A 10,422-nucleotide genomic window follows, 5' to 3' on the forward strand; every position below is an offset into this window, starting at 1 on the left:
GGTGACATCGATCGCATTATCATCTCTGTGCCTGAACACACGATGCCGAACCTCTGCATTACTGACATAGTGTTGCCACTGGATGTCAGCAATCCTTCGGAGACAGCGATGATCGAACACAGAGAGTCGTCTAACGTCCTCAACTCGGAGAGGCCAGGTTTCACAAGCATAGAGCAAGACTGCTCTCACCGACGCGTTGTAGATCCGACCTTTTACAGCCAGACTAACATCACGAAGGCGCCAAAGGTGGCCCAGATTGGCATAAGTCGCTCTGGCTTTCACTATATGTGCATTGATCTCATCACTCACACCCCCACCAGCACCTATGCAACTACCCAGATACACGAACTTCTCGACTACTTCTATCTGCTCACCATCCAGGGTGAGTACAGGATTAGAATCCTGCCAGTCTTGTAGAAGTACTTTGCACTTCGAATGTGCAAAGCACATACCATACCTACGGACACTGATTGCCAACTGATTAAGTGCGAATTGCATGCCTTGGGCATTATCGCACAGTAAGACAATATCATCCGCATACTCAAAGTCGAGAAGTCTTTCTCCAGGCAACAGATCCACACCACCATTACTTACATGCATCAGAGCTGTTTCCAGAATGTCATCGATGGCAAAGTTAAAGAGGAATGGTGAGATTGGGCAACCCTGCCTAACCCCACTGCTCGAATGGAACAATGGAGAGAGGTGGTTGTATGCCCTCACTCTGCCTGAGGTGTTTGTATATAGGGCTTTTAGGATGTTAATAAACTTCTCAGGCACACCCTTCTTCAATAGACAATCCCAGAGAACAGCCCTATCCAACGAATCGAAGGCAGCCCTGATGTCAAGAAACACTACGATTGTTGGCCTTTGATAAGTATGGCGGTGTCCTGACATTTGGTGGAGGGTGAAGATATAATCATAATGATAATAATTACAATGACAGTTATGATAAAATTTAGTTAAACTCGATTACAATCAGGTAAAACCAATAAAAGCATAAAAATGTTATTTTTATTAAGAAAACCAATAATAATATTGTTTTTAAAAGCTTGAATATTCATTATCCTGCTTCGGTTTGGGCACCCGGGCAGTATCACAGCCCTCACACATATCAAATGAGATCTGTGTGGCGCATATGTATTTGGTGCCTATTTGTACCAATATCTATGTGTTAAAATAAATAAATAATAATATTCATTAAAGAAATTATCGTTAGAAAAGGAAGGTTCATTGTGATAAGATAAAATAGGCTTGAGTATTCATTTCAGTTTCAACAATTTATCTCATCATCACACTAAATCTTCCCTTTCCAGTTATAATTTATTTATTTATCTTCATGATGAATATTTAAGCTCTCAATAGCACTATTACTATAAGCAAAAACTGATCAATTGTAGTCCTTAACATCAATAAGAAGTATCAAATAACCAATACAAAAATGAATTAAACAATATTATTGTTGTTTAAAAATCCCCATCAATTTAAAACACAGATATATGAACGAAGAATATTCTTTTCAATAAATTCTCTTCGAGTTTTAAAATTATATATCTAAATTAATGATCTAAAAAGTGGTCAGATTTAAGGTAAAGTACAGTGTTTGGAATTATAGAATGTGAATTTAAGATTGTTGAATACAATAAAACTGTTAATGTTGAAATAACGAATTTATAATGTTAACTTGAATAGGCTTATACGTTAAATGGAATTATGAGATTTATGATCAGAATAAATATGGATCAGATAGGTTAAGAGGGATATTAGTTCAATTTCAAATCAGTTCAAATGTTTAGTGGAAGACTATTGTGTAAAAATTTATATGAAATTATTAAAAAATAATGTGCGGTAAATGTTAATTAGATGAATCGTATATTCAGGAGATTAATAGCGATGTTAAACCAATAATAATATTAATAATAGTAATAATACAAAGATATGTTCATAAAGATAAAAAAAGAGAATTATATTTGACTAATAATAATTGTAAGTCAAAGTAGGTCATCCAATAGTTAAGATTACTATTGAGTGATTGGCATTGAGGTTGGCTACTGTAATAGAGGCAGTTGAAGATACATATAGCTTCGGTATTTTAATCTGAATGGTCACTGCTTCTTATTATTATTAATTCCCTTAATAAAAATAACATTTTTGTCCTTATTTCTATCACATCACTGTTAATGTGTCTGGCGAAATTGTATTAAAACTACTATTATTATAATTATTATCTTTTTGAGAAATAATTATATATTTCCGATTGTGTGGCTTTCAAGTTAGTGGAAAAGAGAACCCTTCGCTAAACCGATTTTTTCTTATTTTATGTCTTAATGGGTATATTCCGTTTACTACTCGAATGCTGTCATTTTCACAGTTTTTAAACTGAGCATCACATTTTTAAATTAATGTTCATTAAGTCCACATACCCAGTAGCCCATCTAAAACGTCATATCCGATAATCATATTCATACAAATTTAATGTCCCTTGCAATCATGACCGGCAGCAGTAAGTACCAAACTTATCCTGTATTCTTTTTTCTTAGGTCTATTCCCGATAGTTGGTGTTTAGAACAGGAATTCCTAGCTACTACATCTAGTGACTTGTTTTGAACTAGTTCTTGTTTAGCTTATAATATATATAGTGATGAGTGTTATATTCACCGGGATAACCCACCCGAGGTCGATTACAGTCAGAAGACTGTCCCAAATTTCCAGAATATTTATGTATAATTGTATGCAAATAAAGAATGGTTTTACAATAAATAACGATTAGTTTATTCTAAGAAATTCACATTCAAGCTGGAATTTTAAAATCCACGAATTCAAAGGTGACCCTTAGAGGATTCACAGAAATGCATCTTCAAACGCCCTCGAAATAAATTTCTTGCATCAAATCTGATGTTAGTTTATTTTTACCCGGTCTATGTTCACTATTAACCCAACCGATAAGCTGTCACATCTGAAAAATATATTGGGGAGCTAGGTACATTGGTATTTCGATGTGCATTCTTTCTAAAGTTGTTCATTAACATTATCTATTACGTTTGAAAAGAGGCTGAAGTGCATTCGTAGGAAGCTCATTAGTCGAATACCTCATAAACACGGCTCATTCGATCAGAAACACATTATTCAAAGTCATATACAAGGTAGATGTAAGGTTACCAACGGCAGTGAGTTTTCGTCTTTTCCGAATTGTTGAAGCTTCCCCCTGTCCATTTGGAAAAGCCAGATTTATGAGTTCAAAGCAAATTAATTCAGCTGATTCTTCTGCCATAGTCTTCACCTTCAGTTTTTCAAAGCAATCTCTTCATCTACCTCTCCTGTTATCTTGACGCTTTTTAGTCATAATTAGTTTGCTTCTTTTCTCATATATTTTCGAGTTCATTTCACTTCAATCCTAGGGTTCATCTTATTCACAACCCACTTTCATGGTTATTCATATTTATGTAAATTCTATGAAATTCTTGATGAATATTTAACCACTACTGTTATTATTCCTAGATTGCTCCTAGTTCCATGTTCACTAATTATTATCATCAACAAACATATCGTCAATCAACATTACGAAAAAAGTATATGTTTACAATTGTACGGGTTTGGGAGTTATTAATTTGCGTGAAACAGATCTTTCTGGCGCTATATTTTATTTTTGTAATCTAATCTCTCAAGATGTATATTTTTTCAGGTACCGTCAACAGCCAAATGTTGCCGCTGGTTATTACCTTTGGTCTTGGGTTGTACACCCTGATTCTGGTCATTCTTTCAACCAGTTAGCTATTTTAGAAGCAACTAAGGTAGTTAATCATCTTCTTTTACATATTTGTGTAGAATTTGCAAACTGTTAAATAAATATTTAATTTGTAATTAATTTTCGTCGCAGTTTTAAAACATTGGAGCACTAGGTGAAAATTTCGTCTTATTTTCAGACTCCTAAGCAGTCCATACGTATGATTGCCAAGTTCTACTTCTGGAACACTGAATTGAAATCTAGTGGTGTATATTGTTTGCTTCAATCGAGTCACAGCGTAGACCAACAATCATTCAATGTCTGTAGTGTGGAAGAACAGTCTTACTCTTGACACAGTTCCCATTAGGCATGGTTGTTCATTTGAACTTCAGAATGAGTTCCAAAACTATCTATTTGTGATTGACTTTCAACTAAAGAGTTAATTGTATATTAAGTTTGAAATCGGAATATGAACATAGGCATACCATTCAATCGTTTGTTTTCTATCATCCGAAGAGTTTTTGCAGAATATATCAAAGTTAAGACTTGGAAAACTTATTTCTCACTATTTATTAAGAAACAATGTTACATGTAAGTTGATGGCACGACTAAAATGAGGGTTTGCATATTTAGTCAGATTTATCGGATAATTCCAAGATAAAATATAAGTGACCTTCTAAAACTCCAGAATTGTAAGTAAAAGTAAAATAAATTATCTACAAAGATGTACTACTGTAAATACAGATGTAATTGGAATTTCCCTAAATGTCCAGTTTTATGATACATCTTACTGTGAAATATACCAAATATAGAATAAGAATTTAGGATAGTTCAAAAGAACCAACAAGGAACGGTGATTAGTAGACAAACAAGCAATTAAATCTTAACAAATAACATATCTGTAAGAAGTGTTCTTCATAGTCATCCCACAACAAATCAAAGTTTATCATTATCTAAGTCATATATGTAAACAATAAAATGGCCAGTATTAATAAGACAAATCACAAGTACACCATCAAGAATGAGGCTTTTAGTCAGTCGATCAGTCATGATCAACAAACAGCCTGGTACATATGTGCTTTGGCTCAAGTCCCCATACAATATTAGCACTAGATGAAATTAACATGATAAATCCTGAAAGTATTGCATCACTAATATCAATGAGAGAGACTGAGCATTATGAATATTATTCGAAAGGATAAAGTGGAAATGTGTTATAACGCTGTGGCCCTTGTTAATAGATCACGAGATGATATCGCCAATTAGAGTCATCGACTTATTGACCGGACCAATACGAACAGCCTAGACTCCTTATTGGTCCCTTGAGATAGCAGCTTTTCGCCTAACCCAGTCGATTCAGTCCAGAACGCAAATATAAGTCTCCGTTATATGGAATCGTATATTTCAAACAAATTTGGTTTATATACAAGCAAAATCAGACCACATCACACCATAAAAGAAAAAGTAATATTTGTACAATATCAAGCCAAATAGTGGTTGTGATTGTGAGAAACTGTGACTAATGGATTGAGAATAACTTGAGAATAGTAAATCATATAACAGTAACCAATAGGTCAAATAAAAGCTTATAATAAGAGGAATATAAATATATAGTTTAGTTTCTTAAGTTATACGATTAGAATATATGTATAATTTTAGTTCATAAATAGTTTTCAGCAGTTACTCGTAATTTAATCTTCACTAGGATATAACAAAAGGTATATATAAAGAGATACTGGAACTCAAGATCTAAATTAATATAACGAATGGATGCATCTGCATCTGTTAAATCGATCATGATTGCTGGTTTGTTCTAGTTTGTATGAAACAATAAGGTACCTTACAAACTGTTATATAAGTTTAAGGAATAACAATACAATTTAATGACATAAACTGTCAGTATTTCTTAATATTATTTATAAACTTGTTTCCGTATATATATATTTTTTTAAATTCTAGCCTTTACCTAGAAGATGTATGGATGCTTTATTTTATTACTATATACGTGCACTAGCATGTCTACATTCATTTCCTGCTTCTATGAATAATTTATCGAATGTATTGTTGGACTATTATAAGTCATTTGATTTATCTTCTATATGTTTTAATGATAATAATAATCATGAGAAACTACATACTGATTCAATGAAAGATGTAATATTAAGTGCAAAACGCTGGCCAAAATTTACCAATCAACGAATACGAACACTTATACAGTTTTATGCAGCACTCCATTTGCATACAGGTACATAGTATAACTTATTATTTTTATTACGTAATAAATCACACAAATTGCACTGCTAATGTTATCAGATGTTTAAACTACTGATTAAGTTTTGCCACCCGTGAAATATCGACTTTCTGGTGTGTAAAACAGTTTAAAATATTTTGACCATCAGTATGTCCCTACATCGTCCTTTCGATACAGTAATTATTTTTAATTACAAAGTCAGTCAGTCAGCTACAACGTAGGACCAGGCACATATGTGCATCGGTCCAGGTTGCCATACCGCATCAGCACAACAAGATGAACACCGGATTCATAGCAGTGATTAGGTCAAAGATGGTAATATATAAGAGAAAGACTGCATATAGAGATATAGTACAAGAAGAAAGAATTGGTTCGTAGAAAGAAAGATATGAAGCGATTTTAATCTCTTAGTTTAAGGGAAGACAGGGAGTGTATACACCGACGCCATTGTGATCGATTCTGAGCCATGTCACCAAGAGTCTCCAACCATTGGTTACGATAGTCACGCGGACCCCAACCAAGTAGTCTGCATCTACCAACATGGCTCAGACTAGAAGTTAGTGACTTCAAGCACTGATGCCACGTTTTGGTTTGGCCGCCCTAATTACAAAGTGTAATGACAGATACCCTAAAAAGTGTTTTATGGATAGGACAGACAATAATTCAATCGTTTTCTTACTACATATAGTTTTGTTGTTCAGCATTTTAATTCTCAATGTTCTTCTATGCATATGACCTCACAATTGGAGGCAATACTTTTTTTCAGAATTTATTTCTTTTACTCGCACCATATTAGATCCTGTCAAACTGATAAAAATGGCTGATGATCTTTTCGAAAATATGAACAACTGGAATAGAGTAGAATTGAACAAAAATCAGTTGATACGTATATTGTGTATTCATTTCTATTTAACTGACCAATACTTATCAGTAAGTTGTTTTATTTTATCTGTTTTTACGGTGATTTCGTTCTCTGCTTTCATAGTAATAATGTGTTGACTCCGTTAACTGAATTTCATATACGCAATCTCTCCAATGTATATACGAGCTGAGGTAGTAAAAACTTCGTTTCACAAAATTTATCGTACAAGAATACTTATCGGTTGCAATACTTCCCCTTTTCTGTTTCCATTGTTCCAAACCTCTATGAGGGTCCTCGGAACCGAAGTTCTACAGCTGACTCATTTTTTTATATTTCTATTTCGTTGTATTTCATCCGATTTATATCATAGTGTGGTGTGTGCTACTTATGTCGACGTAAGTAGTATATAACGCTAGTCAGGAAGAGAATGGGAACAGAAAGTAATTGGTATGGAAATGTAGGAACAATGAAGTTTGAGACAATTAATGAACATTTTGCAAGTGAAGTATTGGCGTATGGTTTTTCTGTTTTATCAAGTAACTGTAACTTTGTGCTAAAGATAATCGGTTGTCGTCACCTACGTTCTACTTCACTACAATAGCACTTTCAATGTGTGCGTTTGTTTTGATAACATTTGGTTATTATAAGCAGTGTAGAGGCTCAGACACGTATGTATTGGTTTAAGTCGTTACATCACATCAACACAGCTAGATTAGTTTATCAACACAAATACCATAGTAGTAGAAGTAGTATTAGTAAAGATTAGAAGTAGGTAATTTGGTTCTAAAATAAACTATGAGTTGGCAGGGTAAAAAGCATGAGCATCTTAAAACGAACAGGAAATTCATCTGAGACATTTCTACCGACCCAGAACAATGTCATTTAGTGTTTCCAACCATTAGTTGCGATAATCGAAAGGACTCTGACTAAACAGTCCGTATCTACATACACGGCTCAGTCCAACGACTTCATGAACTAATTCCACATCTTGATTTAATTTCTCTAAGCTTTCTTCCAACCAACTTCCACACCACCAAACATCGTGCGTCTATGTAGGTGGTTGGGCATAGATGATACATATCTCAACGACCTCACTCAACAAAGACTCAAAACCTCATAAACTGACTTACCATTTCTTATTTATTACTCTGCATCTAATCTCAACATTACTCACCCGGGTAATGTCTCGAACACATCTATGATTATGTGGTGTATGCTACTTATACTGACAGACATAAGCAGTATGTGGCCGCAATCTGAATTAGAATTTCTGGCAGCAGAAGAGTGAATTGAAGAGAACATAAAGCAAATAGGAGAGGAATCAAAAGAACAACAGAATTGGAGGAATAATGAGGTATGTCAAGGATAACGCAAAGAAGATGTGCAAATGATGTATTTAATATAGGATTTTCATATTTTACTAAGCCATTGTGTAATTTTTCATTAAAAAATAAATCCGTTTCCCCACTGAGTTCTTGTTCACTACAATAATACTATTATATATATTTCTCAATTCTAGGACACGAAATCAAATCTATCATCATTTCAAACAATAGATGGAAAATCTTTTATGCTGAATGAATATCAAACGGGCACCGCTCTACTCTTATGTTTAACGATTTATTTAATTAATTGGATTACTTCAAGTATAGTTGGTATTACATCAGAAACAGTATCATTAAATAAACAGATTTCAAGTACCATACCAAATGATGAAACAATCACCAATGTTAGTAACAACGACGATGTCAACAATGATAATAGTAATAATTCGATCAATAAGGATGATAATTCCACCTTACTTGTTTCTTCGACTGCAAACATTCATCCTACTTCTAATGATAATAATAAAATTGACATAGCAGCATGTAAACTGGAATTATTAATTGCATTGAATTTATTATTCCTCTGGTTTCGGTCAAATCGCTTCACTGAGATTAATGCAGGTAATCACATTTAAAAAATTTATTCGCTTATATAGTATTAGTTTAAGTAGTGAGTAGCGACAAAATATCCATCATTAAATCAAATAGTTAGTATTATAATCATTTTAAGATGAAATCTTCGTACCTGTTATAAGTGTTTGCACAGATATCGGTGTCAATATTTTTGTTATAAATCTAAGCTGTTGGATATTTTGAAGAATTGATTAATTTATAATGAATCCGTTGTAATATATCGTTATTACAGAACCCCATGGGTATATTAAAACTGTACATTTATATTAAACTCACGTTTAAAAAATACAGAGACTTATCTGTTTATTTCTTTCTACAAGAAACCCGTCTTCAAGAATTTCCTAAAGTATCCAAAAAAAACTTTTCTTTACTAGTGTTGTTATGACGTATGGTATCCGAGTCTGATACAGATACATAAACTCCTTATACGCAATTCAAGCCCCCAACCTGCTACTCATTGTGAAGACTAAGAGTAGAGAATTTAGTTCATTGGGTTAAACCCATTCACAATCACAAGCATATATATAAAGCGAGAAAGAGAAATAAAACCATGTTTTCATTAATCACATGCGCTTGTCATTAAAGGATTTTTCATTGGCGCACTATATCAGGTATTATGATTGATGAATGTTTCAGTGTTACTTAAGATATTATTGCTAACATTAAGTAACTTTATCATCCTATTTATCGCTTTAATCGTTATGAATTACAAACATTCTAGTCAGTTCGCTTTTCAACAGTAATAATTAAATTGTAATTACAAATGATCATTATAGAGAAATAATGTAGAACTCATATACCAGGTAGACATTGAAAACAAATATCCCTTCACATACTAATCACCATACTACATGTTAAGGAGTTCTTAAAATCACCTTATCATTAGGAAAAACGGATAAAATTTAAGTGTTCTTTTCTAATAAATCAGATTTCATTCTCACAAACATTTCTCTTTCTATGTTTTATTTAGGGAATAAATCATCTTATCAACTGACGGATAAATTATTTCAATTATTAACTCCTACATTCACTGAAAATACAGTGTACTTTTTAAACAATTTACTTAAATACTATAAGCCGTTATTACGTGATGTCGATAATCATAATGGTGGGCAAAAACAACCTACTGATATACCTGTACAAGTAAACAACAACAATGAAAACACAAGTGATAATGTTAATAGCAAAATAATCGATGCTGATATTGTTGAAGGAGAACGTGAAAATTCTTTTCTCATTGAAAAACATGTCGATCCTTGTGATGATGATAGCAACCGTGAGAGTGAAGTCCATAACATCACTCCCATAGATTGGATTCGTTTGATGAAGCTGCCTGAAATGATCGTATTACAAGTAACTTAATTTTGATTATTTATTAATACACTTAGACTATGCATGATATTGTTCTTTGCTCAGTGATCAATCAATGTAAATATCTCATCCCTACAGGTTAGTAGCAATCCGAATTGCTCAATGGTGACAACTTAGACTATGAAACTGGGTAACCCAGGTTTAAAATCCACGCCGGAGCACCAGCCCCCACAAGATTGCAGGTACGCGTTGGTGACGAATGACAACTAGCATGAAACCTAAATCAAACGTAATTCTTTCCAGACTACCTCCAACCTCC

General features: G+C 33.4%; 1 protein-coding gene across 2 annotated transcripts in view; it reads left to right on the plus strand.

The window, feature by feature from the left end:
• The window catches only part of MS3_00004491 (uncharacterized protein), a 31,239-nt gene that overhangs the window by 10,020 nt on the left and 10,797 nt on the right, over window positions 1–10,422 (plus strand). For both annotated transcript variants that reach the window (XM_051212412.1, XM_051212413.1), the window contains exons 4-8: window positions 3,680–3,788; window positions 5,681–5,966; window positions 6,769–6,902; window positions 8,354–8,780; window positions 9,763–10,145. In XM_051212412.1, coding sequence (XP_051072595.1) covers window positions 3,680–3,788; window positions 5,681–5,966; window positions 6,769–6,902; window positions 8,354–8,780; window positions 9,763–10,145 — 1,339 coding nt within the window. The remainder of the gene's footprint in view (window positions 1–3,679; window positions 3,789–5,680; window positions 5,967–6,768; window positions 6,903–8,353; window positions 8,781–9,762; window positions 10,146–10,422) is intronic.

Source organism: Schistosoma haematobium, chromosome ZW (genome assembly GCF_000699445.3).
Source record: "Schistosoma haematobium chromosome ZW, whole genome shotgun sequence".
NCBI classification, from domain to species: Eukaryota; Metazoa; Platyhelminthes; class Trematoda; order Strigeidida; family Schistosomatidae; genus Schistosoma; species Schistosoma haematobium.